We start from the raw sequence: 26,707 nt of genomic DNA, 5'->3' as shown, positions 1-26,707 counted from the left end.
CCAGTTTCCGTTATGCGCCCCTTGGACATATGAAAGAGATATATAATGCACCATACGCTCAAAACCATCCGATGACATATGAGAAGGACGGAACTCGGACGATGCGCTCACAATGCAGCGACGACAGAAAAAGTGCAAGGACATCTGCATGAGCTTGCACACAATATCCAGGTCAACGTGTCTAGAACATGATAACCCGTAAACCAACACGTTGAAGATACACCCAAGTCTGAAAATGCATTGGTAGCAATTTGCGTACACCACCTCGCCGTACACCTTCTCGCCGATGTGGAGGGCTACACCCGAGGACGGCGAGATGTCATCCCTTTCACCGATAGTCGCCGTCCGAGAAGGTCCGTGGAACGGCACGATGCGCGCGGTTGGTGTCTGAGTGAGGCGTGGGCGGTGGAATGAAGGACGTCACATGTCTGGGATTGGGTCGCCAAGCATTGACACGAGGATAAGGTTTCCAACCGAAGGAGGACTTGTACTGTGTACTCGCTGCTGGGCTCAAGCCACGCGCCATGGTCTCGGAATTCGTAAAAGCAGCAAGTGTATGAAAGTCGTGTCGGTTGCCGGTACGTAAGGGGGATCCTACCTCCCAGAGGGTCGGGCGCATTAGCGGAGGTGTATCGTAATTCCGAACCGTGAACACTAAAGGAAAGTATTGCCAGCAATGGGACTAGTCCACTTTCCCTTCTTCGCCGCCCGCATCTCAGCGTACAGGGCTGGGTTGATGCCTTTCTTCTTACACCTCTTGAGTTCAGCTTCGGACAGAGTAGTTGTGTCGAAGTCGCTCGCACTCCATTTACTGCTTCCGCTTGACTTTGAGCCAGATCGACTTCGCTCCACGTTGTCTAGTACAGACTGAAGGGAACGTTCCTCGGGCATAGACCGTTGCTCTTCTGATATGGATGTTGTTGATCTTGAAAAGCTGGAGATGTGGGCGGACGTCCGATCAACCGAAGTCGACTTTGCTATGACTAGGCGAGTAGGGCTGGGAGGAGGATCTTGCGACTTGTCTGTCAACCGCCGAGGCATCATCTTCCGGAATAGTGACTGCGGTGTGTGGTGATCGAGACTCCCATACTCTAGGGGTGTCTCTACGGGTGTCGACGTTCGCCTCGAGCTTCCACTTGATGAATTCATTGAAGAGGTTTTGGACATGACACTGGGCGGAGGATTGGTCGGCGGATCATCTTCCAAGGTAAACCAATCCGGCGAAGGAGCCTCAACTTCAGGTGGATCATTGCCATAGATGCTCTGATCATCAGATGCTGTCGTGTTTACCGAGTTGATAGTTTCCAGTGAAGTCTGGCGCCTTAGATGAGGAGGAAAGCGCTTGATGTTACTGATTTCCCTCTTATTGTTGCGATATGATATGAGCCCGCGTGGGTGTCGTCGCGTGGATTGCGGCTCAAGTTGGGGATCCGGTTCGGCTGACCGCACATGTTGAGGTTCATCATTTCGAAACGGACGAGAAAACTGGCGGGCTGGATTCTTTGGCGGCGGCGCATCGACTGGATGCGCTCGGAGTGGATTGAGGCCTGACGAGGCAGGGCGAGATGTCGTTTGGCTGTCAATTGAAGCAGATCGACTGCGCGCTATTGGGGGTGGGGCTGCTTCATCCAGGTCTTCGTCGGATTCGTCAAAATCAAAAGTTCGGTGGTCCCTGTACTGCTTCTGCGCCTCGAGGGCAGCTCTCGGCGAACGACGGATGGCAGGCGGTAGGGCGTCGTCAATGTCCATCGCAGGTTGTGTGAGGTTGGATCATGGCATCTGGAAAAAGGAAAATCAGATGTGAAAATACCCCGATACCCAGCCTTCACGTCCCCGCCCAACCAGCCAAAGTACGTTCAATCATGACGCAGAACGGGCTGCCAGAATCCTATGGCGTGGGTTAGCGTGATCGGAGGATGCCTGTACCTTGCATAGCGTTCACGATGGGATCCGTCGACATGTCAGATCAGATCTGGTGTTGAGCATTAGCGCAGATGTAGAGACGCACGCTGATTGCAGCTCGTCAGCTTCTATATACGAGTGTCTAGGAATGTGTAGATAGTCTTCTCATCTGCAGAAAGGCCGAAAGGGATGCGGAGACGGACGGCCGGAATCCTGTCGATTACGCGGGTGGCTAAGGTTTTCGGCCGTTTTGGCCGTTGGAGACTGGCCAGCCGTGCCAACGGCCTCGCCAGTCACGTGGGCAGGCGGCGTTCTTGCCTCTGCTGGGGAAGGTGTTCGGCGTCACTCGAAGCAGGCACAAAGTCAAAACGCGTTTCAAGCGCCCAAGACGTGTCAGCAGCGGGCTGGGACATGGATGGGGCGCTGTGGTGGCTCCGAGCTGATCAGTGATGTTTCGACTTGAGCGGGACCTGACAGGCCCAGGCCGCTACGGCCGAAAGGGGCTAGGCGACGACCAACCAACCGCAGGTGGCTCCTTACTTACTTGAGCTTCACTGTCGCTGTGCACGCGAACAGCATGTATGCCACCACCACGACTCTAACACCCCCGCCGCGCACTCCAAGTGCCCGCTCGCCATGAGCAACGACGCGCCCACGCCCATCTCGGACGACGAGGTTGTGGCCCTGACCAAGGCGGCCTTTGAGCACTCCCGCCAGGACATCAACCACCGCGCCGCCGCCGAGACGCCCCGGGAACTGCAGCAGCAGCAGCCCGGCATTACGATTGACCTGGGCCACAAGAACATCGCCCGCCTGCCTGACGAGGTCATCGATGTCATCCGGGCCGAGATTGAAAGGTACACGGCCTTGCCGCCCGCGCCTGCTATGCCTGTAGTTGGCGGTAGAGAAGACTTATTGACCTGTTAGGCTCGCTCTTTCCCACAACCTCCTCTCGACCCTCCCCTCGCGCCTCATCGAATGCAGGCGCCTCCGCTACCTCAACGTGCGCTACAATGCCATGCGCGAGATTCCCAACGCCGTATGTTGGCCCCCGCAGTCCCCTCCGCCGGCAAGACCCGCTGACACCGCCCCAGATCCTCGAGATGACCTCGCTGGAAATCCTCGACGTGAGCAGGAACAAGATCAGGATCATCCCGCCCAAAATCGCAAACTTGACGTCTTTGAAGGTGCTGGCAATCGCAAAGAACAAGATTGAGGAATTGCCCGTGTGTCTGGGCGAGATCAACAGCTTGCAGGTCCTTAAGCTAGACGGCAACCAGCTGGTCTTCCCCCCGCCCGACGTGTGCACCATCAAGGACAACGCCCCCTCACCCGCAAACGAGAACGAGCGCGATGCCGTCATAGCCACACAAGTCAAACGCTTCATGCGACAACACATTGCAAAGGAGCGTCAGCGGTCCGATTTGGAAAGACTGCGTGTCGAGTCTTCTGGGGACGAGAGCTGGACCGAAAGCAACCCGGAGACACCCCGTCCGTCGAAGCGAGCCAACGGGGGGCGCTTCCCCGTCAGGCCCAGTGTAGGCAACATCGATGGCTTCTCCGACGCCAAGGCAGACTCCCCCGGCCTGCCTGTCCCGCCTATTCCGGTTCGATCTCACTACCGCGTCGGTTCCACAACGAGCAATGGCAATGGCGCGGGCATCGTCGTTTCGAAGAAGCCTCCGGTTTCGCCGCTGGTCTTGACAAACGGGAATAACGAGCGTAATCGAAGCCAGAGTGAGGGTTCGGGGCCTTCGTCGCACCGCCAGAAGCGAATGGGCATATACACCAACAAGACGTCTGAGCTGGGTTCCGTCGACGAGCTGCGGCGGACAAGTCACTTCCGCGGCTTCAGCCAGGGAATTGTTGTTCCTGCACACTCCGCAGCGAATGGTCTGTCAGGTCCTGCGACCGCTGGTGTTTATGGAGATACCGGTACCGTCAGATCCCTCGCGAACCGTCCACTATCCGACGTACGAGAACACAGGCGGAACTCGCGTGCGCCGGACATTGTCGTCGAAGCTGCCAAGAACTTTCTCTATGCTATTTCTCAGCTGCACGACTGCGTCTCACACATGGTACGCTCAATCAAGCTCACCGCCAAGACGAAAGAGAGCCTGCGTCGCAAGGAAGACTTTTACCGCAGGTACTCAACTACCTACCTGAACATCCGAGCGCTGAACGAGGTTCTGCACAAGTTTGACAGGCTAGTCGAAGAGGACGAAGAAGATGCCCAGAAGCTTTCCAGAAGCGTGTACATGTATGCGCTAAGGTGCCTCGAATCTTTCATGTCCATCAGTCTCTCAATTGCCGAGAACCGCGTCGAGATCACCCAGAACGCAAATGTGCACATTATGCGGACTTTCTTGTTTCTCCAGCAAGCAAGCATGATCGAGATGAGGAACGCCTGTTCGGTCCTGGGTGCGCAATTCAAGGACACTTCGGTAACTTTGCGCAAGCCCAGCAATCCCGACCCAGTAGCTACAGTGCGCGCACGCCCATCGAGGGTGAATCGTCGATTCCAGGCATCACCGCCCCAGCGCAACGGCGGCTATCAGATGCCTCCGCCAGTCATACTCCACAGCAATGACAACAGTCGATCCAACACTTTGACGAGCATCAGTGCCGCCACGCCGCGTTCCGGAGAGTCGTTCTCAACACTAGCGCCGTCCATGACCCGATCGAACACACTGACCAGCAGTTTCGACGAAGCAGATGAAGACGCTCAATTCGACCGAGTCTATTCGAAACTCAGGAATGCATCCGACAGCTGCAGGCAATCCATGCCACAGATCACACGTATGATGCGAGACCAGTTTGACGGTCTGCGACGCGATCTTGACAACGAGGATCCCCGAATAAAGGCGCTAGCGAACCTCATTGATAAGAGCAATGATGTCCAGCAGATGACAAATCCTCTTGCCGCCCGCCTGTCACAGATGCAGCTGAAAGACAGCTACACTAGGAACCAACCCGAGTTCTGGCAGCAATGCATGGGTTTCATCAGGGTACGTTGATCCATGTCTTGTTTCGAATCGAAGTTTCGCGAACTGGATGTTGACTTACATTTGTTTCAGGCTTGGCAAGAACTTGCCGCGGCGTATACCCAACAGGGCCGAGAACACAAGCTGCTCTCTGGTGAGATCAAACAGCTTATGCGGCCACTGCACAAGATGGTCAAAGAAGCCACTCTGGCTATCAACGACAGCCCATGGTCGCATCTTACTAGCAGCAATACGGGTTTGATGGGTCCACCGAGCTTGTCGTCCATCACATCACGCGTCCAACCACCTAGGTTCATGAAACAACCCAATGGGACCATGTCTTCGAGCGGCGGACCTTCGTTCCCGGGCCCCATCAACACAGCTATCCCGGCGATGGCTTCGGTCTTCTCCGCGCAACCATATTCCAATGCAAGCTTCGGGTCGCAAGGCTCGGGTGGGTACGGCACACCGGTTCCGGCGACGCCCCTCAGTGCCGCCCTAGGAGCAGCTGCTCAAGCGACTGTCCCAAACACGCCTCGCGTCTCTCAACCTTCCAACACGCTCAACGTCTTCGAGCGGGCTGATCGCTTGCTCAGCCAGACAAGTCGACGTGTGTGATTCCACACTGCGTGGGCCTGAACTTACCCATTATAATGGACCGTAACGTACTTCTGACTTCGCCTACATAAGTCATGCTGATGCACAGCAACGTAAGTGCGTATTCTCTCTCCCACTCTACCGCTTTCTATACTTGTACTTGCCAGAATGATCTTTTTGTTTTTTTGTATTGCATACTATTAGCGACGGCGTTTGTCCGGATTTCACTCTTTTTTCCTTTAGCAACGGACGGGCATATTCGGGCTTGCATATCGGACATGGTGTTTGAGAGAGGTCGGGATCAATCTTTTTTCTATTGCATACTGGGCGTTTTCTTGTCTTTGGTCTTGATGGAGCTCGGATGGAAGATTGCTTGATCAAATGGTCGGCTGGAATGATGGATTGGTCGAGCCTCTGGTTAGGTTGGAATGATATGGCGCACATACGACACGGGTCTTAATGTCTACAATGAGGGTTGGCTGCCTGGTTCGTGGCAAGAGATGGGTTTCCAGTTCGCTGGCAGAAGTCGTAACGGAATTTATGGCGCTAGCTGCCATGACGCTGAGAATGAGAAGCGATTGTTCATGCAGACAAAGTGCCCAATGCAGAAAACACCGCGAGAAAGTGCACCTGTGAAGTGAAGCACACCCAGAAACCGGAACACAGATGTTGATAAAATAGAAATATGTCTTATTGATACGTCAAGAGCGTTATAGTAGCCAATTTCGAGAACCTCAACGCCGTTCCTGCCTTTGTAGATGTAGCCCAACCAACGCGACCAGGCGTATACAGTCCAACCCATCCAAGTATACACAACGAATACAACACCCTCAACTGCCCACCGCTCAAAGCCTAACATTCGCACCAATCTTCCCACCCTTGAACCAGATATCTTCCCTCCACTCTCCAATCCTCACACCCACATACGCAAAAGCACTGAGTTTCAACTGCCCACCCAGCGCCCTCTTAATAGCCTCGTAACCAAGACTACCAAATGACCAGTCCACGGGCAGGCGAGGTGATTCCGATAGGCCAGGCGGAACAGCAAAAGGCAAGTCATAGACGATTTTGCCCGCAGTGTGGCCCTCGTAGTAGGCGGTTGCGTCCATGCTGGTGATGTACATGGTGGTGGAGCGGAAGGGGGAGGCGAGGGTGAAGACGGCGGTGCTGGTGATGAGGTGCATGGTGGTGCCGCGGATAAAGTGAGATCTGCCATCATCGTCTGGGTCGGGGTTGGAGCCGTCGTCGGGTTTCTTTGGGGTGGACATGTGCGGCATGGGGCGTTCGATGGGGAATTGCGAGAGGAAGCGGCCGATGAAGGGAACGGCTGGGACAGACTTTTCGTGAGCTTGCACCGTTATCGTGGTGTTGTAGCCTGGTAGCTGGGTTAGTGACTGGATGCGTGGTGGTGGTTGTGAAGCACATACCTGAGATGTACTGGGAGAGTAGTTCTGCTCCGATCTTCTTGCCCTTGTCACCCCCGTAGGTGTAGGGATCCCATAGGACAGAGGCAAGCTTGTTCGTGTTGTTACCAGGAGAAACCTCCATATCCTTAACTGTCGCACTGCCAATGTGAGAGCCATTGGCTAGGATGTTGATGTTAAAGTAAGGGACCGTAGCAGAGTATTTCGAAGGATTCGTAAAGTTGACGAGGGCCGTGATGGTAAGGGATGTGGGCGAAGTTTCGACAATGGCTAGGTTACCAACCTGTACATTGATTTTGCTCGCCTCGTCTTTGCCGTCACCGGGCTGAGCGTCTTTGCCGCCACGAATCGCTGAACGCCAAAAGTTAGCTAATTGCAGGAATCGCGGCCAAACTTGGATCACGAACTGGTTACGAACGTTTGACTGGTACAACACCTTGCGCCGGAATGCCTCGCACTGCGAGTTTGCCCATGGGCGTATCCACGCCAACGCTGACCGCAGCCTTGAGGTCCATCAGAATTGATTTGCCGCCAAAGAGCAGAGCTTGCACGACCTCACTGAAGAGGTCGTCGTCGAGAATCTCAATGGGTGCGTTCTTGATAACAGATTGAACAAGGAGGGAGGGTCCTTCGGAGCCATGGCCTTCAATGCGGGTGGAGTTTGCCTTTTGCCACTTTTCAAGGTTCATCTTTCCGAGCTTCTTCTTGTGGTAGTAGATATCTGCATCAGCTTTGACTTGGGTGACGTCAACGGGGAAGTTCATCTCGTGGGGTAGTCCGATGTCGACATTGACGATACCAGAGATCTTGGGACGGGCTTCAGGTGTGCCAGGCTCAGCGAAAGGGTTGGGCAGGCTGAAGTGCATGTCGGCAAGAGAGAAGTTCTTGATGAGGCTTCCCATGGACTTTCCGGCAAAGGGAACCGGGACGGTAATGTCCTTCAGCAGCTCACGAGCCCAATCAGGTGTGGCTGGGTCAGGGAACTTGCAGCAGTTGATGTAAATCGTCGCGTCTTGGCCCTTCATGTAGTCGCCCAAAAAGGCGTCGAGCGGAGACTTGGCCGAGTTGGGGCAGACTTCAGTCATGCGATCTGAGAGCTTGTCGACATTGCCGGTGACATCGACCTTGACGTCTGAGTTGGGCTTGATTTCGAGCTGGCCAGTCTGAGCGGTTCCAAGCATGATGTGCTTGTCAGATGCCGAGCAGCCCTCAATGCCCACGTCGACAGCTACTGGAGGCAGCGTAATCTGGACAGGGAAGTCGTTCTGCACGACGATAGAGGCGTCGGCACCGAGACCCTTTTGCCCATGCTTGGCCTCGCCGAGGTTGAGTTTCGTGATGTTGTAGTGGGGAAGAGTAGGAATGTCGCCGCTCTGGAAGACCATGGACTGCTCGACGAGCTGCTCGCCAATGTTGATCAGTCCAGACTTGAGAGGGACGGAAGCCTTGCCCTTGAGCCTTATCTGCCCCAGTCGACCATCGATCCAGTCGTTGGCGACGCTGCGGATACCGTCGGGCGAACCAGGCTGGACGGTCGCAATAAACGAGACATGGGTCGTGTGGCCATTCCTAATGTTTACCTTCAGGCCAGGTATCTTGGCCGTGCCAATCAAGACGTTGCCGTACTCGGGCAGGTAGACGTCGGCATCGAAGGGCCCCGTCTCAGCCTCGTGCGCAATCCAGGTGCCAAAGCGGCCGAGGTTGCGCACGCTCTGCTTCTTCACTTTGCTCGCGTCCATGGTAAAGTCGCCTTCTATGTGCACCTTCGCGCCGTGGTCAGTCAGCCCGTCCATGGAAAGCTTGGTGGGCTTGAAGTCGGCGGCCTGCATCGAGTACTCCTCGATGCTCTCCTTGGCGAGGAAGCCGAGCATGATGAAGACGACGAGCAGACACAGCAAGATGAGAGCCAGTATGCTCGGCCATCGCTTCTTCCACAGCGGGACTTTGCCACTGCCGCTCTTATCTGAGGAGCCACTGAGCGAGCGCAGCAACGAGCGTGTCGCAGGCGTGGCTTCCGCGTCGTCTGGTCTGTCGTGCTCATCGCGGTCTTCCTGCGACAGGAGCGGCGTCTGTTCGGTGGTGCGACTCGACTGCTGTGAGCGTGCTGAGCGCGACGAGCGGGCGGACTTGTGCGAGGCCGGGCGCGAACTAGAGTTGCGGGTGTTGGCGGCGGAGCCCCACTGCTCCTCTTCGGGGTTGTCCATCTTCAGACGGAGGGGCGTCCAGGCGAGGGACATGACATGCGGAGAGATGGAGCGGTCGAGGTGAAAGGAAGAAAGGAAACAGGGCGGTTGACGGGTGGTGGAGGGTGTTGTTCATCGTCTCGTCATGAACTCAGCCACTGTCTGGGCCGGATAAGACGCCCAGGAGCGACGTGTGCCCGTGCCTGCCGCGGCCGCTAGCCCCGACCCCAGCGTCTCCACAAACATGCGTCACCTCTTAGTGCGCTTTCACAATAATTCACTGCTGACAGGCCCGCGCCTGTGACTCAATTGCCTGCTGTTGGGACGACATAAATATTTTGATTCACTCCGTCTAGCTTCCGGAAAACCATTGAAGCAACATGCCCGCTTTCCGTCCTTCGCCCGCTGCTCTGCGGAGCTTGCGCCGCTGCTACTCCACCTCACCAGCGACACCGCAGACATCGCCATTCGCACCCCGACATCTCCTCTCCATAGCAGACCTCACGCCTGCGGAGCTGACCACACTCGTCCAAAATGCACACCAACACAAGACGGCCATCAAGCAGACAGGCGAGGTGCCGCACTCGATGCGCGGGGCATTGGCAGGCAGGACCGTCGCAATGACCTTCAGCAAACGGAGCACGCGCACGAGGGTATCGACAGAAGGCGCAATCGCGGCATTTGGAGGCTCTCCCATGTTTCTCGGCAAGGACGATATCCAACTTGGTGTACGATCGTTCCTTCCATATCCTGAGTGCCCGCTGACACAGCATTCCAGGTCAATGAGTCTCTCTACGACACCTCACTCGTCCTCTCCAGCATGACCGCCGCCATTGTAGCCCGCGTAGGCCCTCACTCCGACGTAGCCGACCTCGCAAAGCACTCGAGCGTGCCCGTCATTAACGCCCTCTCCGACCTCTACCACCCCCTCCAGATCATCGCCGACCTGCTCACCATGGCCGAAATCTACCCCTCCACATCCTCCACCTCTCTCGGTCTCGAAGGCTTGAAGATTGCATGGATTGGAGACGCCAACAACGTCCTTTTCGACCTAGCCATCGGCGCAACAAAACTCGGCATCGACATCGCCGTCGCAACCCCCGCTGGCTACGAGATCCCCCAAGCCATGCGCGAAGTCATCTCCCACGCTGCGCAAACCTCTCCCCACCCGGGAAAACTGCTCGAGACAAACACACCCGAAGAAGCCATCAAGAACGCTGATATCCTCGTAACAGATACCTGGGTGTCCATGGGCCAGGAAGAGGAAACCGCCAAACGCCTAAAAGCCTTCTCAGGCTTCCAGATCACATCTGAGCTGGCGAAACGGGGCGGTGCCAAGGACAACTGGAGCTTCATGCACTGCCTTCCCAGGCATCCCGAGGAGGTTGCCGATGAGGTCTTCTACGGACCCAGGAGTGTTGTATTCAAGGAGGCGGAGAACAGGTTATGGGCTGCCATCTCCGCGCTGGAAGCGTTTGTAGTAAACAAGGGAAATATCCAGTGACTAGATCCGTGGTTCGAATGAGAGAAAATTATACGAACTTTGACCTTCACATCTACGATGAATATATACCAAGCTACCCAAACAACTATTCAACTACATGCCCACCTCACTCCCTCTTCTTCTCCTTCACCTCGCCAGCCTCTTTCCCTTCTTCACCATTCACTTCATCTCCATCCTTCCTCTCCTTCAATCCCTCAACACCCTTTCCCCAAGCCCCAGCCTTCTTCCCCCACGTCATCATCCCCCAAGCATGCGTCCAGCTAAACTTCGGGGGCGCATCAGGATGCGTTCGGAACGGACTCGCCCCATGCTTGAACATATCCTCCATTTCTCTCTGTCGATCTTTTTCCAACTCCTCTCTAGACAGAATCTTCGTATTCGGCGGTAGCGAATCTGGGGCCGGCGCAGGAGTAGCAGCAGGAGCAGGACGAGATCCAATAGCAGAAAAAGGTTTCTCCCAATGTCTCGACTCCACCGGCAACGGCCTCCACCAACCGGTCCCGTCTCTACTTTCCATACCCGTCGCCGATGCCGACGAAGCAGCAGCAAACCTCTCCCACCACTTCCTTGAGCACATTTCCCAAATCCTACTCTCGGCCCTCTTAACCGCAAACTTCTCATCCTCACCCGTCAAGCCCCCTATATTCGCAAAGTCGGGGCTGCCAGGCCCAAACTTGCGTTCGTCCGTGAACGACGTGCCCGCCTGGCGAGACCGGTTCGGCGGGTCGTCTTCGAGTGCGTCTTCAGCCAGCGTGTCGGAAGAGTAGGAAGAAATGTTTGGTCTAAAGGGCGAGTTGAGGTCTTGGTAGATTTCCGAATAGGTTTCTGGGTACACGGCGTCGGAGTCTAGGGTTTCTTGGCCTGGTTCGCTGGATGCGGAGGGGATTTTGGCGGGGAAGAAGATTCCGTCCGGGCCGGCGGCTGCGGTGATTATTAGTCTGCAGCGGGCTTCGTACATGGCATCGAGGAGGGTGATGAAGCGTCGTGCTTCGCTCTTCATTAGCAGACCCATGATGGGTACGTCGGTTACGATGAACGTGTGGTAGGTGGATGCCAGCGTGATGTAGTCTGCGGGACCGAGGACCGCGCCGCAGAGTTCCGCGAATGTGAAGAATGCTACGCCGTTGTATTGCGCGGGGATCTCTAAGGGCCGGTTGTACACGGTGAGTGTTGCGGGTTCCCAGGGGATGGGGTAGGAGTGGTTGGTTGCGGACTCGACAACTGTGTTGAAAGATTCTCCGAATTCGATCATGTTTTCGGCCGTGGTGGGTTGGATGAGGTAGTTCTTCGGGAGGTAGGTTGATGGGTTGGAGTCTGTTGGTGCGTCGGAGACTTCTGCGGTACCTGTCGCCCCAGCTACTGGAGTTGAAGTTGACGTGGTGCTGGCGAGAGCTTCGGATGCAGGCATCTGAACACTATCCCTCCTCTCCTCTTCTTCCTCCCTCTCGATCTTTCTGTAATCCTTCTTTCCTTCCATCTCCCAAACCTCACACCGCGCCCTAAGCACCTCCAAGAACGCGGCGAACTCTCCCATCTGGCCCGCTCCATCGTCTCTGCGCGTATACGTGCTCTTGCTCATACTCCATCCCAGGCGACTGAGGCGGTTTACTGGGCGCGAAAACTCCATTCCTGCGGCTTTGGCCAGCTCTTCCGGCATGCGGTTACTAGTCGCAATGAGCACGCCGCCAAGCTGGAAGAAGGATGTCATAAGATTAGACAAAATCTTGCTAGCCGCACGATCTGGGAGTTGAAATTCGTCCAAGAAGAGGATAGGAGACTTCTCGATGAGGTCGCGTGCCACGAGGAGTAGGGAATATTCGTCGTGAGTAGCTCCCGGGCCGGCGACTAGCGATCTCGACATACGGAGTTGCTCGAGACGCGAGATGGTGTCGAGCATGAAGGTGTTGAAGTGCCAGCGTCGCTTCTTGCGGTTTGGTAGACAGTCTTGGAACAGGTCTATGAGCATGGATTTTCCCGTCCCGACCTCGCCGTGGAGCATGAGGCCCTTTGGACTTTGCAGTTGCATGGCTTCATCGTGGCTGGTTAGGACGCGCGTCAGTGCTACAGAGTCTCTCTTGTCTTTTTGCGCAAGGAGAGATGTCCACACGCCCCTTCTACCGAAGCGGTTGACATGGGTATCCGTTGATGATGATGCATCTTGACCCGCATCGACAGCTCTGGTAAGTTGTTGGAGTCTCTTGGAATACTCTACACTCGGTTCATAGTCAATCAAACGGTCGTAGAGCTTCTGCAAATGTAATGCTGTAATTCATGTTAGTACATCCTCACACTAGTTTCGTCTAAATGGTAGACGTCATACCCAGGCGATGCTGCGCAGGATCAGGTCGGATCTTCTGTGTAGCAATGAGACTGCGATAGAGCACCAAGGGGTTGGTGATGGTAACACCGGTGGAAGGCATTGGTAGTCATTGGTTGGAAGAGTCAAAGTCTATGTGGCATGATGTTTGAGTGTTCGATATGGCCGAGGTGATCTGCCATGACATTGGACTAGACTGCAATCGGCGCTAGCGCTTTTGGGAAGTCCCGATATTTTATCGACGTGGTACGCGGCATCGAATGAAGGGAGGTTGGCAATCAGAACGTGGAAATCGAATATTTGCTATAAACGCCGGCCTGATGCAACATGGTATCGTGCTTGGTATAAGGTTGAATCAAATGCTGGTAACGCCTGGAGACCATGCGTCGGCTATCTTCTTGACTTCTTGGATGAACTTGCGACTTGTGATTTGAGTCGAGCCGATCCTTTGCTCGGCATTTGCTGTGACTGGAGAGTGCTCATCTGGGTCGTAGAACCTACATAATGGCACCAAAATCAGTATGCGTCTCAACCGAGCATCGTCCTGGAGTCTTACGGGTTTCTTAACAGCTTGATGTAAGCTGTCTGCAACGCCCTAAACGCCTAATGAATGTTAGAATACGACGCTTATCTCGATAGCTTCAAGCTTACGGGTTTCATATCTGCATCTCGCAGCCCAACGGCAGTCGACGTCTTGCTGTCAAGTGCAGTAGCTGGTCTTCCTTCCATATCGACCACAATGACAAACTTGACTCCGGTGTTGGTGAGCCAGCCATACATTGCTAACCTCTCATCGACGGCCTGGAGAAGGCCAAAGTCTTGATCTGCTGTTTTGTGCGGTAGGCGGGCTTCGAAGATGTCTAGACATGACGAAAGAAGGAACTGGAATTCCAGTGGCGCCCTCTCTTCTGCTGGGAAAAGTGATATGTGAAGAGGATTGTTCTATCAAAAGGGTTAATTCTATCTAGGTTGGAGATGTATACCACGTGTACTAACATGCTTGCCAATTACGCCGATGCACGCAATGGACGGGACCTGGGACAGTCATCAGCGCATACTCCAAGCCCTTGGAACTTTCACTCTTACCCGGCCTGACATGTTGAAACGATATCACAAGCTTGGATAGGTTTGGTGGATCTGGGAGTATGCGGAGTAGGCTGGCCGACGTAGACCGAAAGGGTGATGGAGGGAGGAGCGATCGCCGGCTAACCTATCAGACGCCACCAAAATCGACGACTAATCGATTTCCGCCAAGCACTTTGCTGCACCTACCTCATCGACACAACTTCGCGACTCCTCGACCGCCACCCCACATCTCGCCTCTCCACTCCTTCCCTCCCGACCTTCCCTTGTGTCTGTCGCAATCATGTTCTCGACAACACGGTATGCGGCCTCAATGGCTCTGCGAGGTTTGTCCCCGCCACCCCGAAAGCTCGCCGCCGACCGGGACTGACAATATGGACAGCCAAACCCGCGACGGCGCTCATGCCCTTCCGCGCCGGAAGCGCTGCTTTTCTCTCCTCGAGCTCTTCGGATAGGGCCACGACCATGAAGACGCCCGCGACGATCCCCGGCAACCCAGGAGCGCCACCACCGATGAAGTCCGCGCGAGTTGAGGTGCCATTGCCGAGTCAGGAGGGAAAGAAGGGTGCTATGCAATACGCATTGTATGTGATACCTTGAAAAGGCCCCGGAGCATGGGACAGGGCGACAGGATGGGATGTACAAAGGCACAGGCTAACATGCGGCAACAGGACCACACTCGACCAAGTAGCCAACTGGGCCCGCCAGAGCTCCCTATGGCCCATGACTTTCGGTCTCGCATGCTGCGCCGTCGAGATGATGCACTTGTCCACCCCACGATACGATCAGGATCGTCTCGGTATTATTTTCCGTGCCTCGCCCCGACAATCCGACGTCATGATCGTAGCCGGAACCCTCACAAACAAGATGGCGCCAGCGCTGCGACAGGTCTACGACCAGATGCCCGACCCACGATGGGTTATTTCCATGGGCAGCTGCGCTAACGGAGGAGGATACTACCACTACAGCTACTCGGTCACAAGAGGTTGCGACAGAATCGTGCCAGTAGACATCTACGTACCGGGCTGCCCGCCTACTGCCGAGGCGCTCATGTACGGAATCTTCCAACTGCAGAAGAAGATGAGGCATACCAAGATCACCAGGATGTGGTACAGGAAGTAGAGTGTGTTTTGGGATGTGCGGTCTAGTCATTGGTCGTTTTATCTGCGAGTTTTGAGGGAGCAGATTCCTCTTGTACAAATCGATCTTCTATATGCATAGTCTATACCAAGTAAGGTGTGATGGGGTTACGCTGTCTCACCGAGTCCAAACATTTTGATCGAGTTCCTCCATGCTCTACATCATGATTAGCATCTTCTTGTTGTACATATCAGAAGGGACAGGATAGACTTACGCGTCGCAAACCTCCTCTACGGTGATCTCCTTGATCTTTGCAATCGCATGTGCCACATGTGGTATCGTAGCTGGCTCATTCCGACCCTTGACCATCATACCCTTGGCGAACTTCTCCTTCTTGACCGCCTTGGGTAGCGGCGGTGCGTCTTGCAGATACTTGGCTGATGCATGACTAGGTCGCATCTCGCACCACGGGCCGTCCGTCTCGATTTGCAGACGCTCAAGTGGTATTTGCTTGACGACTTCGATGTTCTCATCGGCTGTATCACAAAGTCAGCACGAGTTCAAACCAACAGTAGCGCGATATGTGATGGGCAAATAAAACACTCACTCTTCATGCTACACCCGTTAACCCCAATATCAAACCCCAAATCAACAAGCCGTTTCATCTCCTCTGCCGTTCCAGTAAAACTATGCACCAGCCCCCGTTTCGGCAACTGCTCCAACTTCGCCGTGAGAATCTTTTCAAAGTCCTCGCTCGCAGCTCGCGAATGTAGAAACAGCGGTAGCTGTACATCAATCGCGATGTCCAACTGTGCCTCAAAGTACTTCAACTGCGGCTCCTTCGCCGTCAAGAACAGTCGATCATAATCAAGGCCTATCTCGCCAAACGCCACCGCATGACCCGCTTCTTTAGCCTCAAGCGCCAGACTCTTCAACGCAGATAGCAGTTCCGATGGACCTCCAGGATGCGTATCGAAGTGTTTTGCTGAGCAGGGATGTACACCGACGGTTGCGTAGCATTGTCCTGGGTGCGCTTTGGCGATCTCGACGGCGTGTTTGGATTCCTCGAGGTCGGAACCTGTTACCATGAATTTCTTGCAGCCGGCGTCCACGGCGCGTTGGATCACGTCTTCAAAGTCATCTTCGTGCCTTTTGGTGCCGTGATATTCTCCTCGGTAGATCGGGTCAGTGAAGTTGATGCCAATCTGGGGTGGGTTAGTGGTGGATGGGGTAAGGTGGTGGGATGCGGACCGACATCGATGTATTTGAGTTGAGGGGCTTCCGTTGCCATGTTGGGTATATTTAGTTTTGGATTCCCGCTGAATGGTCTTATGGCTAGGACGTCTATTAGTACGGGATATACAATTTAAAATGTTCTCTTTCAAGACGGAAAACGTGATGACGCACTTGCAAAATTGCTAGACAGAGCTCCGATGGGGCTGAGAGGGCGCAGATTAAGAGCTGGATAGATTTCGGGGCTGGAATTGCAGAGCCTCAGAGTTCGAGAGGACCTCAGAAACATTGATGACACTGATGGTGGGAATCTATTCGTTGGATTGATCGTGGTTGCCTCAAAGTGACTCTGACTAAGCCGCTTCGAGCCTAGTTTCAATGCTGGCATCTCTCGCACAGCCACCCTTCATCACGACTACCAACCTCTGCGCCCTTTTTCGTCACTACAAACCCAGACTGCATCAAGCATTCATATCACTCGGTTGATTTCTGGAGTAATATAGACCTTAGAGTAACTAGGAGACTAGTCTGTTGCTGTTTTACTGCGTTCTGCGTCATCTTAGATACCTAGGTACTTTGCGCACTCGCGCGCTTCTGTTACCGACGTAGACAACAACCGCGAACACAATTTGGAATCTCGATGGAGAATCTATGGCATCTTCGTCGTGTGGCGGACAACGCCGCGAAGGCTTGCTGGATCTGCTACAAGCCATCTACCAGTGTTTTGATTACTCCTACCAACAAGGTGCGAAACGACGAATGGTAGGCTGTACTTCAGCCATACTAACTTATTTGAAGGACTTCTTTTACATATGTCCTGGACACTTGGTCGACCGTGGATTCTGTCAACCGGAAGCGGATGAAGCCAAACGAGTCGCAGACCAGAAGAAGCAAGAAGAGCTGGATCGTGAGATCGAAGCTGTGAAGAAAGAGTACGAGGAGAAGCAAAAGCTCAAGCGGGAAAAGCGAAAAGGGAAAGACAAGGAAAAAGACAAAGAGAAAGAGAAGGAGGCCAAAGGAAAAGAAGCAGAGGAGGACAAGCAGGATGAGAAAGCCAAAGACGACAAAGCATGTGATGTGCACCTTCACTTCATCACTGTGCTAACTCCCTATGCAGATCAAGGAGCTCTCCAAAACCAAGGATCAAGCCCAGGCTGAACTTGGCCCGCGCATATACCAACTCAACAAGTGGGGCCGCATTTACAGACTCCTTGCTCCAGCTACATACTGACCCTGCACAGGAACTTCTATCAAATGCGTCTAGACAAGCTGCGGAATGCTGAGATTGCCAAACGGAATCGCGAACGACTGAACAACCCTGCAAACTTTCCGTCCGTGCCTAGCGGAAATCCTTAGACGCAGAGCGCGTCCTAATATCGACAATGGTCAATGTCACAGACCAGTCGTTGCTCCCGTCACCTTGGAGAAACTCATACCCGCATTTCGCCCGGCAGCAGGCACGATCGGCTTATGCGAACAGCGACGGACCCCACGGCCGCCGGCCTTAGATCCTTCGAAGACGATGCAGTCAGCTTTTAGCGGCCGGTTCAAAGGCCATGCTTACCGAATGTCATACGTGTCACGCATATCATCTGTTTATAGTTACGGTCAAACCAGATCTTTCGCCCTTTGGTATTCTTCGCCTAGGGACGTTAATCGCTACCAGTGTGACGGGGATAGTCGGATACATTCATCCGTTCGACAGGTGCTACTTTCAGTCAACAACGCTCACACACTGCAGATGTACTCGCAGGATTCAGCCTGTCACACTTCGCTTGTGCAGACATCGTGCGGAAGTGGCTTGGGGGCTTCTAAGACGGCAGTAACTCCTATACCGATCTAAGCTGTCTTCATGCAAGTTTGTATATCTGGTCTTGGCTACTTCCAATTGAAGTGGGGTTCTAGTTCACTGCATCCATCGTCAAAGTTTCGGGGCCAGATGATAACTCATGGCTCTCGGATTTGGTGCGCTCATGATGAAGAGGCAATGATCAGCTCACTCAGTTGACCCATTTCAGCCGTACACCAACCCACATGCTGTGTCATGACCCTTCATCTACGCCAAAGTTGCTTATCAGTATGTTCAGCAAGTCGTGGTACCCCGAGATCTTGATATAACAACCAACGCTGTGTATCCAATCACTTCCGAGACCGGCACGCGTCGTGACAGGTACAAATCCTCGCTACGCAAGCCTAAACAAGGACAAGCTATACTGTGATCGAACGATTTGCAGGCAATCTGACAGTAATGGCACTGTGACCGATCTCTATGGGGCAGAGAGGAAGTGACAAGGGCACACAGCTCGTTGTTACCACGCAATGGCGCACCCCGCCTGTTCACCCTTTCGCTTATACCATTTGTCACCACATCGCGTCTACTGAGTCATCTCATATCTGCGCGGGTGGTGACACGATAGGAGTCTTGGCGATGTGCTAACTCAGGAAGGATGCCCTTCTCAACGACACCCGCTGTGCCAAGCATCGCAACGGCTTGGGCACTTGGGTGTTTATGCAATGAGGAACATTGCTCAATAGTACGCCGTTTCGAGTATGATACTATACAGCAACCAAGAGCCATACATTGTCTTCAACTTCTCCAACTCCCAAAAGCGCTGATGCTATCCAGCGCTTGGCACTGCATGCCATCTACGCTCCGCCGCTTCGCAATGCAGTCTATTCCAGCCCTACATCATCTCCTCAAACGCTCACCCGTTCACGTCTTAGCTTTTTACCACATCCTCAGATATCCGTTAATACTACGGTACAAGCCGTCCAACTGTGGCCACTAAACGCGCTCTCCAGCCAGCCTCTTCTTCAAGATGCTGCTGGGTGAGCACGAACGGGTAATCACGCGAACAACTCTCGAACCCTGCCTCAAGCAGCGGACTAAACGGTAACAGTAAGCCTCGCTTCCGATCTGCGCGCGTCAGCATCGTCCCGCGCATCTACTCAGCGACACATCACGTACTGCATCACATGCATGCTAGCAGCTTAATTTTCCGTTCGATTTGTCCTTTCTTTGTTTATTGGAATCGCTTATATCTTCCCATAAGGTGGAATCCATGACGGCGCAGAAGCTCTTTGCAGCATAGTCTGTTGGATGCGTAGGGCGTAATGTCGACACGCATCTTGTGACACTTGTTTGTCTCTAGCCTTGCAATAGGGCAATCTCACGATCCTGAAGCCACAATGCTGCTAGTTCATGGTGTCTCCGCTGCTTTAGTCTGTTCAGGCGTCCCAGGGAAAAGCTTTTGCGAGAGTGGACCTAGGGACCGATCCTGCGACCTGGGTTAATGTCAGCGTAAGCACTTGACTGAGTGCAGTGTTTCGCGAACTCAGTTCCCGGTGATGTTAAAACACTTCCCTATTAGTCCTGGTTAATATTGAAATATGTGGGATGCCGTGTTATGCGATTGTAGATCTTGCGAGGTCTAGTATCAGAGATGAATGTCTGCACGCGGGACCAAGATATGGATTTTGGTGATGGGTGACAATGTATAGCTACGTGTAAGATACTAACTTAGGAAAGGCGGTTTTAGCGACGCACATCATGCAATTACGAAGTCGCAATAGACAAAACTTGACAGTATGTCTTGCAACAGCAATAGCGACAGCGACAGCGACAGCGACATGACTAGGGCGTGTCATTTGGCATACTATACAGTAAAGCTATAATACGAATTGGAGACTAGAACAAGATCATCTAATCTCGTGGACAACAACCCTGAAACAAATTGCTTCATCTTCCTGATTTCCTTTCATTGACTATGCTCGAGGCGTGCCATACACATTCTTACAAGCCCTCTCTGAAATCCCATCAGCCCATTCATGATTTAAAGCAGCAGAAAAACCTGGTATGTCTCCTTGTGGATCGATCGTAGTCCCGGGGTATTGTGCACTCGTACGCTCTCTCCGTCTCTCATATCTACCTGAGCGTACTGCCTCTGGCTCAGACGCTTACCTCTTTGCGTCAAGCAGGAGACCTTGAGATAGTGATCTATCTTATAGTGACGCTTTGGCTCTCAGAGGCGGTTGTTGGCGCTGGTATTAGTGATTTGACTGTTTGCGGTGGGTACTACAAATTCTAAGTAGGGTTAGGTTGTTGTCGTAGTATGAAGATTCCTGATGAATGAGCACATGCAGTAAGGAAAGGGTGCAGAACGAGGCGCAGCGATGTGGCCAACTTCCAAACTCAAAATCCTCTCTGGTACACAAATTGAATGTGATGTGATGCTTTAGTCAAGTCCCACTATCTCTTGGTACAGCAATGACGTAGAGACAAGTCACTCAAAGTTCTAAAACTCATACCGCGCCTACGCGATGAGGCCGCCTCAGTAGTGACCATCACGCATACCAGAACGGGATTTATAACATATCGAAACTCGAACAAGCAGCAAGATCCAGCATCCGGTGGAATCTCTAGTCAACATTTACTATGCCTTTTACCCTTGCTACTTATGCTAGGTCTCGTATTCATAGCCTGTTACGCCTAGGACCTATATCGCAGGAATAAAAGCAAATTTGGAGAAAACGATACGTTGAATTCGCCAGTACACACCTCAAGAAAATAAGACCTCCGAACCATCACAGCTCGTACGCATCTACTACAGATCTTCACTCACCACCCGCACCAACCCATTTCCCCAATGCTCCCCAATTCCCCCTCTCCTCCAACACGCAACCTCATCTCCCCCGAAACACCCTCCCCCCACACCTCGCATGACCCGTCCCGCTCAATCCCGTCCTGTCACAGAAAACCGACATCCGAAACAAGGCATGATCCGTGCTCCTTTTCGGAGAAATTAACAACGAGCGTGGGATGATGCGAGAGGGGAACCGAGCCATAAATGGGGGACAGCGTAAGCACTAACGAGCCGCACGTGTCAGGTCTGTCTGAACGCGTGTGTTTTGGTCCGTGTAGAGAGGGAAATAACGCGTGTCTGGGTCGATGATCGGTTTTTGTGTGGGGTGGGTGGTAGAGTTGGTGTTATGGGTTTGGGTGAGAGTGTGGTAGGTGGTGAAAGGTATTGTGTTGGCGCAGGAGGTTTATGGGAGAGATTTAGGGGTTCTTGCTCTTGATGATGGCATGGGTTGAGGCAAGATAACTCAGGTAAGAGCTTGGGTGGAGTTCATGAAGCTACCACTAATGTATCTTTGATATCTTGGCTTCCTATTTCAGCGTAGCATTAAAGAGAGAGCATCTTTGAGAACGCAAATGCACGGTCATTTGCCCTTCCAAGTTGCGACGCACAAGCTCGTTGGACCAGCATGCACACGCGAGCAGATGATAGCATATGTTCAGCTTGCTGTACACTCCCTTTACATTGGCGATGGAGTGCCATTATCTAGGAGGCATACTCGCTCTCTCAATGTGGTATCACGCGAGCATCTCCTCGCTGACAGGACGCGCACGCCTCTGCCCACATATTCTAATTTTTGGGTACGTGCTTCAGATCTTGGCAAGTATCGATCCGCCACATACAGCTGACATGAAATCATGTAAAATCCTGTCGATGAAGGGAGTCAGTGTCGGCGTAGCTGACGTACTGTGTAAAGGGGGTAACAAGTGTTGGCTGATGGTGGTGGCGTGCCAAGGCCAAGTGCTGAACGCCGACTGACAGCTGAACTTGCTTTGCCCCTTGGCTGTGCGCCAGCAAGGAAAATTCTTTTGAATTATTGATGATGTCAGATGAACTGAATCCGCCGTACAGACTCGCGGCTCAAACGGGTATCAAAAGCCGGGAATAACGATCCCGCTTGCCAAGACTATGGTTCTAGTGTTGCATTCGGCCTCGCCGGCGAGGCTTCAGGTCAATGAGACGTTGGAAAGATTTTCTTCATGCATTGGCTTGACACACATGCTGTATAGTAGGTAAAAAGACTGTTTGGACGTCTTCGCTTGAAACAATAATCCTGGACTTCCTGTCCTATCAACGCCCGCTGAATCGATAAAACATCCTTCAAATGCAACAGATTTGCCGCTCTGAGTGGCACCAGAAATGTCGTGGGCCGTGTAGATATATCTCTAATGTGTAACCGAATGCCGTCATCAGTGTCGTTATACCAAAGTGCCCCGGTTTCGCCGCCGAGGCAAAAGAAATTGCGAAGCAGTCTGCGGGCGTGAAAACTTTTCGTAAAAATGAGGCAATGTCTGAGTGCCGCTCTATGGGACAAATACTAATGTGAAGATAGTGCTAGTGTCAGCTCGACCGAGACGATGTTGCTGAAGGGTCCGGTTCGACAGGTAAAAGCTGCTCGGATAAGCCACAGGGTTCGTTGCTACGGATCTTGAATAATCTCCAACATCCGGCAGCGCTGTACATGGCTCCAGGCCAGTAGTATCAAGTTTTTCGAAATTATGCCTCGTCGTGTGCTTCGTTAATAACACCTGGCTTGGATGCCAGGCTCGAGGGGCCGGATATAGAGCCAATCGAGCCGACACGCTCTTGTGGTGGGGGCTCGTCTCTCATGCAGGCGTTCTCTAGCATGTTGGTCCATTTCCCACTGGTTCCAGCATGGCTATGCTTCAAGTGCTGTCTGAAATGGTCTGCGCGGAAGAATTTCTTGGCTTGGTTGCATTCACCAAACTTGTGCACGTGATTAAGATGCTCAGTTCGCGCTTCCCAGTCGGCGGGGTTGGGAAACTCTTCACCACAATACCCACACACATCTGCCACGGCTGGACGAGTAGGTGAGGGATGGAAAGCTGCCTCGATCTTGTTGAGAGTGGCACATGACCAAGAATGACGGCGTAGATGAAGGGAATTCTGATGGCGCTCCGCCTCGTTCTTATTCTTGAAGCGATTGGGACAATACAGGCAAGTGTACTGCTTCTCTAGTTCGTGTGCTCTATTGCCAGGGTCAGCGTGGTTATTCAAGGGTGGGCAGACCAAATGGCGGTGGGCAAGCGAGGATCCATGCACTTACCGTAACTCATCTTCACTGTCGAATTTCTTGGGTTTCTTAGGGCAGCATTCGCAAATATAAGCCCCAGGTATGCGGCTTGCGATTGAATTCTGACGTGAGTGAAGCATGCTCTCCGTAGACATTTTTCGTATCTGCGGATGCTCGGCCTCTGAGAAACCCCGTTGATGCGGAGGTCGCGACAACGACCCGCGGGGACTAGGGTCCAACGACCTATTAGCTGCATATGGCGAGACTGCGCCTAACTCTGTTTCGCCCAAAGGCGACAACGCACTGGGCGATAGGCGCTGATCTCCGCAATAACTTGCCATGCTACTTGGAGCGGTTGAAAACCCAAATGAGGAGCCAATCGAGCCACTACGTTGGCTTGCGGACCCAGCGGAGGACAGTGAGTTTTGGGTTGACTGAAAACGCGAAGCTGTGCAGTTCCGATTGACGAGCATCTGCTGGGAGCGACGGTGGTAGAGGTCGTTATGGCCAGTCGGAATGGGACGGTCATCGCGCGCGGCTTCAGAGGGCGGGGACGAGGCCCGCCGTTTCAGGCCACCCTTTGGGCCTAACTGATAGTCCTCTGACTCGGCAGGGCTGCGCTCGTTGATGTTCAAATCGCGCATTCCATTCTCTTCCATGCCAACAAACTCAGGGTCCGAAAATATGCTATGGTCGTAGCTACCACGGTGGTGTTGTGAAGAAGTTTCGTCCAAAGGACCTGGCGTTGAGATGCTGCCGTAACGTGATCTGTATGAATCCGCCGAGTCGAAGCCGGGACTTCGCCAGCCGCTGTAGCCAGGTGATGTAGCCGGCACAGTCAGTGGCTTCAGTTGGCCGTTGAGCTTATGTGAAGAAGCGTGTGTATCGGCGGCGGGGTCTTTGGAGTTGCCAGAGGGGAGTGGTGGTGCAGTCGTCCGTGTGGGTGTATTCGGGCCGCCAATTTTCGAAAGCAGCTGTTTATCGTAGGCTTGCGATGAGTTCTGGAGGGCTTTCTGACCGAGTTGTCGCTCACTCGTAAACCTGTCGCTCATTGTTAGTTATCCAACTGGCACGCAAGACGATTGAAATGAGAAAGCCAGCCATTTGTATGCACAAGGGATACAAGCAACCCTTGACAAGTTTTGGACCAATCGAAAAGCGTGTGAATCCTCCAAAAGACCGGGATCTGCCAGAGAAATGACAACACCGCATCTTAACCAAAGACACGCAAGTGCTGCAGCGCCTTGCAAGAGCCCTGATAGTAGTTGCTCTATAATATGAAGGGAGATGTAATAGCGTGTTCCGTACCTGTGGTTCCCGAGAGAGGGCCGAGCTTTGCTACTACGGTCGTCTTCGCTGGTGCTGTGTTCGCTCATACCGTCGATGGATCTTGAGAGGGACGGTTCGCGGCCGTGGTTAAACATATCGAGCGAAGGTTCCCGCGGGTGGCCGCCTGTGGCTCCACCGTATAAGCTCGAGCCAGGTTTAACTGTCGCGAGCCGATTTCCGCCAAAGCCGGTGTCCCTTGGGCTGTTTGTGTTACCCCATTGCCAACCAGGGTCTTGACCACCTCTGACTTCGATGTGACGTGGAGGAGGCAAGGGAGGTGGTGGCTGTTCGCGTGCCTGTAAAAACGGTACAGTCAGTGAGGGATTCATATGACGTATTGTGTCTCGGATGAGGCTGAAGTGCTTTGCGACTCAATCAGGAGCTATTTCAGGCGTGATGAAGCCACAAAGTGCTCTAGCCCTCTCCGTTGTATCCAATAGCTGGAGCACAAGCTGACATACTCTCGGGATGGCCATTGCGACAGCCGGGGTTGGTATCGACGGTCGGCGGTGGTGTGGTAGTTGGTAGTGGTGGGATTCACGCTGAGAATCATATACGCGAATACTCGGTGTGGAGGACATGGCTCGCGTGGAAGTTGAGGTCGCCGGGAGCCCGCCACTAAGGTGCAGCTGAAGCGTACTCGCGCAGCACGCGAGCAGCGCAAATGTGGCGAGCGCGACGAGCAAGAGTGAGTATGCTCGCTACTGGATAGTGTATGCAAGCACGGACCCTGGAGTAGAATGGTTAGCCGGAATGTACACGGACTGGCCGAAACAGGCAGGGAATGGGAGCAGGAGGGCGGGCAGAGGCAGCTGAGCTCGCGCGATTGCGTACTAACGTGCAACGTACCTGTGCGGTCGGTCGAGGGGACGTACGCGTCGTTGGGATGGCTTCTCGACGGCGAGGCTTACAAAAGCGAAAGCGGGGGCGCTAGCGCTTGCGGCTGTTGAAAGTTCAGCCCTACGAGGGAGGAGGGTCCTTCAGCTGAACGGGAGGGTTCTGGCCAGCACCGCCACACAAAGATATTGCTTCTTTTCACCCGAAAGCAGTCGTCATATGACCAGTCTGGTGCGAGCAATGCAATGAAGAGTCGTCAGGGCCCCGGAAGCGCACAGTTCCTGCTACACGGCAGCGAACAAGATGGCGCGGGAATGCGGTAGGGTCCCTAGCGTCGAGGCGAGTGGAGTAGAATGGAAAAGGAAGCGTGCTCGGCCGCCGGCGTCGTCTGTTCCGTCGCGTCGATGTTTGTGCAGAACAGAGGCGCCGCTGGACAGCAACAGCAGCAGCAGCAGTTGGCAGACGGAGCAGAAGAAACGCCCTCCACCGGGGAGTGCGGTTAGCATAAAGCATACGCTCGAATGTCGGTGATTGGCCATGCCTTGGTTGCTCCTGGCACGGAGCGCAGTGGAGCTCCAGCAGGGGTGAGATGCAACCCTTAGGCGGTCGGAGGAGGGCTCTCGCTTTCGAGAAGCTTCAAGGTCCACGCCGCGACGCTCGTCTCGTGCATAGGGCTTGCCCTTAGCGCCTCGACGTCGCCTCGTAGATTGCAGTGACGGGCGACGACTCCCAGCAGCGTGGGCGGGCGCGCAGGCGAACCGAGGGCAGGCGGAACACTCAATCGAGGATTGGCGCCCGCTCTACGCAGACCAAGTAGAGCCGCCGTGCGTAGACGTCAGGCCGGTGCAACGGTGAGAGGGCTGGTAGGGCAGGCGCAGAGGCTGCCGACGGCGCAGGCCCGCTGGCTGACGAGGGCAGCATGCCTGGAATCTGACCAGACTGTCCAACATGCAGACGTTGCGCTTCGCCTCGATGGGCATGGGGGACTGCGGTGCAGACGGCACAGCGTCAGATTCAACCGTGTGGGTTAGACTCGACGGCGGGTAGCGGGAGGCCAGTGCACGGATGCTGAGCAGTTCCAACAGCGTAAGCCCAGAGCAGCCTTACACTCGACCCTCTGGGCATCAGTCAGGCTGAGACGGCTGTCACCCAGCGCACGCTGATCTGCTGATCCGTCGTCCATGGCCTGCCTCCATCACTGCGGGGCGTACACACTATGCACTCTGTCTGGTGCACCATGGTATTTTTGGTACCTGCACTCGTCGTACATACAGGCCGAGAACGGCTGCCTCTATCTGGGGCCCTATCTCGATTGGCATCGCCTGCACTGTCCCTGCTCG

The 26,707-nt window shown here is 53.9% G+C and overlaps 10 protein-coding genes across 10 annotated transcripts; 4 read left to right on the top strand and 6 right to left on the bottom strand.

Moving 5' to 3' along the window:
* Window positions 1–654: 654 nt before the first annotated feature.
* J4E90_001702 (uncharacterized protein) lies at window positions 655–1,749 on the bottom strand (the record flags this gene model as incomplete). Its single annotated transcript, XM_051431286.1, has 1 exon — window positions 655–1,749. The coding sequence occupies one exon, from the start codon at window positions 1,747–1,749 to the stop codon at window positions 655–657; it is 1,095 nt and encodes a 364-aa protein (XP_051294420.1).
* A 789-nt stretch (window positions 1,750–2,538) lies between these two features.
* Window positions 2,539–5,504, top strand: J4E90_001701 (uncharacterized protein; the record flags this gene model as incomplete). The annotated part of the gene is made up of 4 exons (XM_051431285.1): window positions 2,539–2,759; window positions 2,830–2,941; window positions 2,997–4,910; window positions 4,980–5,504. The coding sequence occupies 4 exons, from the start codon at window positions 2,539–2,541 to the stop codon at window positions 5,502–5,504; spliced, it is 2,772 nt and encodes a 923-aa protein (XP_051294419.1).
* An 824-nt stretch (window positions 5,505–6,328) lies between these two features.
* Window positions 6,329–9,144, bottom strand: J4E90_001700 (uncharacterized protein; the record flags this gene model as incomplete). The annotated part of the gene is made up of 3 exons (XM_051431284.1): window positions 6,329–6,858; window positions 6,911–7,258; window positions 7,326–9,144. The coding sequence occupies 3 exons, from the start codon at window positions 9,142–9,144 to the stop codon at window positions 6,329–6,331; spliced, it is 2,697 nt and encodes an 898-aa protein (XP_051294418.1).
* A 326-nt stretch (window positions 9,145–9,470) lies between these two features.
* J4E90_001699 (uncharacterized protein) lies at window positions 9,471–10,594 on the top strand (the record flags this gene model as incomplete). Its single annotated transcript, XM_051431283.1, has 2 exons — window positions 9,471–9,818; window positions 9,869–10,594. 2 exons carry the CDS (start codon window positions 9,471–9,473, stop codon window positions 10,592–10,594), a joined length of 1,074 nt encoding a protein of 357 aa, XP_051294417.1.
* Window positions 10,595–10,700: 106 nt separating this feature from the next.
* J4E90_001698 (uncharacterized protein) lies at window positions 10,701–12,912 on the bottom strand (the record flags this gene model as incomplete). Its single annotated transcript, XM_051431282.1, has 2 exons — window positions 10,701–12,771; window positions 12,908–12,912. The coding sequence occupies 2 exons, from the start codon at window positions 12,910–12,912 to the stop codon at window positions 10,701–10,703; spliced, it is 2,076 nt and encodes a 691-aa protein (XP_051294416.1).
* A 354-nt stretch (window positions 12,913–13,266) lies between these two features.
* Window positions 13,267–14,009, bottom strand: J4E90_001697 (uncharacterized protein; the record flags this gene model as incomplete). The annotated part of the gene is made up of 5 exons (XM_051431281.1): window positions 13,267–13,408; window positions 13,468–13,514; window positions 13,563–13,853; window positions 13,908–13,946; window positions 13,998–14,009. The coding sequence occupies 5 exons, from the start codon at window positions 14,007–14,009 to the stop codon at window positions 13,267–13,269; spliced, it is 531 nt and encodes a 176-aa protein (XP_051294415.1).
* A 387-nt stretch (window positions 14,010–14,396) lies between these two features.
* On the top strand, window positions 14,397–15,116 carry J4E90_001696 (uncharacterized protein; the record flags this gene model as incomplete). Its single annotated transcript, XM_051431280.1, has 2 exons — window positions 14,397–14,578; window positions 14,666–15,116. The coding sequence occupies 2 exons, from the start codon at window positions 14,397–14,399 to the stop codon at window positions 15,114–15,116; spliced, it is 633 nt and encodes a 210-aa protein (XP_051294414.1).
* A 125-nt stretch (window positions 15,117–15,241) lies between these two features.
* J4E90_001695 (uncharacterized protein) lies at window positions 15,242–16,365 on the bottom strand (the record flags this gene model as incomplete). The annotated part of the gene is made up of 4 exons (XM_051431279.1): window positions 15,242–15,290; window positions 15,349–15,610; window positions 15,682–16,279; window positions 16,330–16,365. 4 exons carry the CDS (start codon window positions 16,363–16,365, stop codon window positions 15,242–15,244), a joined length of 945 nt encoding a protein of 314 aa, XP_051294413.1.
* A 582-nt stretch (window positions 16,366–16,947) lies between these two features.
* On the top strand, window positions 16,948–17,663 carry J4E90_001694 (uncharacterized protein; the record flags this gene model as incomplete). Its single annotated transcript, XM_051431278.1, has 4 exons — window positions 16,948–17,052; window positions 17,106–17,375; window positions 17,425–17,495; window positions 17,549–17,663. The coding sequence occupies 4 exons, from the start codon at window positions 16,948–16,950 to the stop codon at window positions 17,661–17,663; spliced, it is 561 nt and encodes a 186-aa protein (XP_051294412.1).
* A 5,000-nt stretch (window positions 17,664–22,663) lies between these two features.
* Window positions 22,664–25,006, bottom strand: J4E90_001693 (uncharacterized protein; the record flags this gene model as incomplete). The annotated part of the gene is made up of 4 exons (XM_051431277.1): window positions 22,664–23,156; window positions 23,235–24,242; window positions 24,510–24,826; window positions 24,992–25,006. The coding sequence occupies 4 exons, from the start codon at window positions 25,004–25,006 to the stop codon at window positions 22,664–22,666; spliced, it is 1,833 nt and encodes a 610-aa protein (XP_051294411.1).
* Between the last annotated feature and the right edge of the window lie 1,701 nt (window positions 25,007–26,707).

Source organism: Alternaria incomplexa (genome assembly GCF_024043165.1).
Source record: "Alternaria incomplexa strain BMP 0042 chromosome Unknown scaffold_2, whole genome shotgun sequence".
Lineage (NCBI taxonomy): Eukaryota > Fungi > Ascomycota > Dothideomycetes > Pleosporales > Pleosporaceae > Alternaria > Alternaria incomplexa.
The sequence above is the reverse complement of the archived record's forward strand: the minus strand, read 5'-3'. Positions and strand labels throughout refer to the sequence as shown.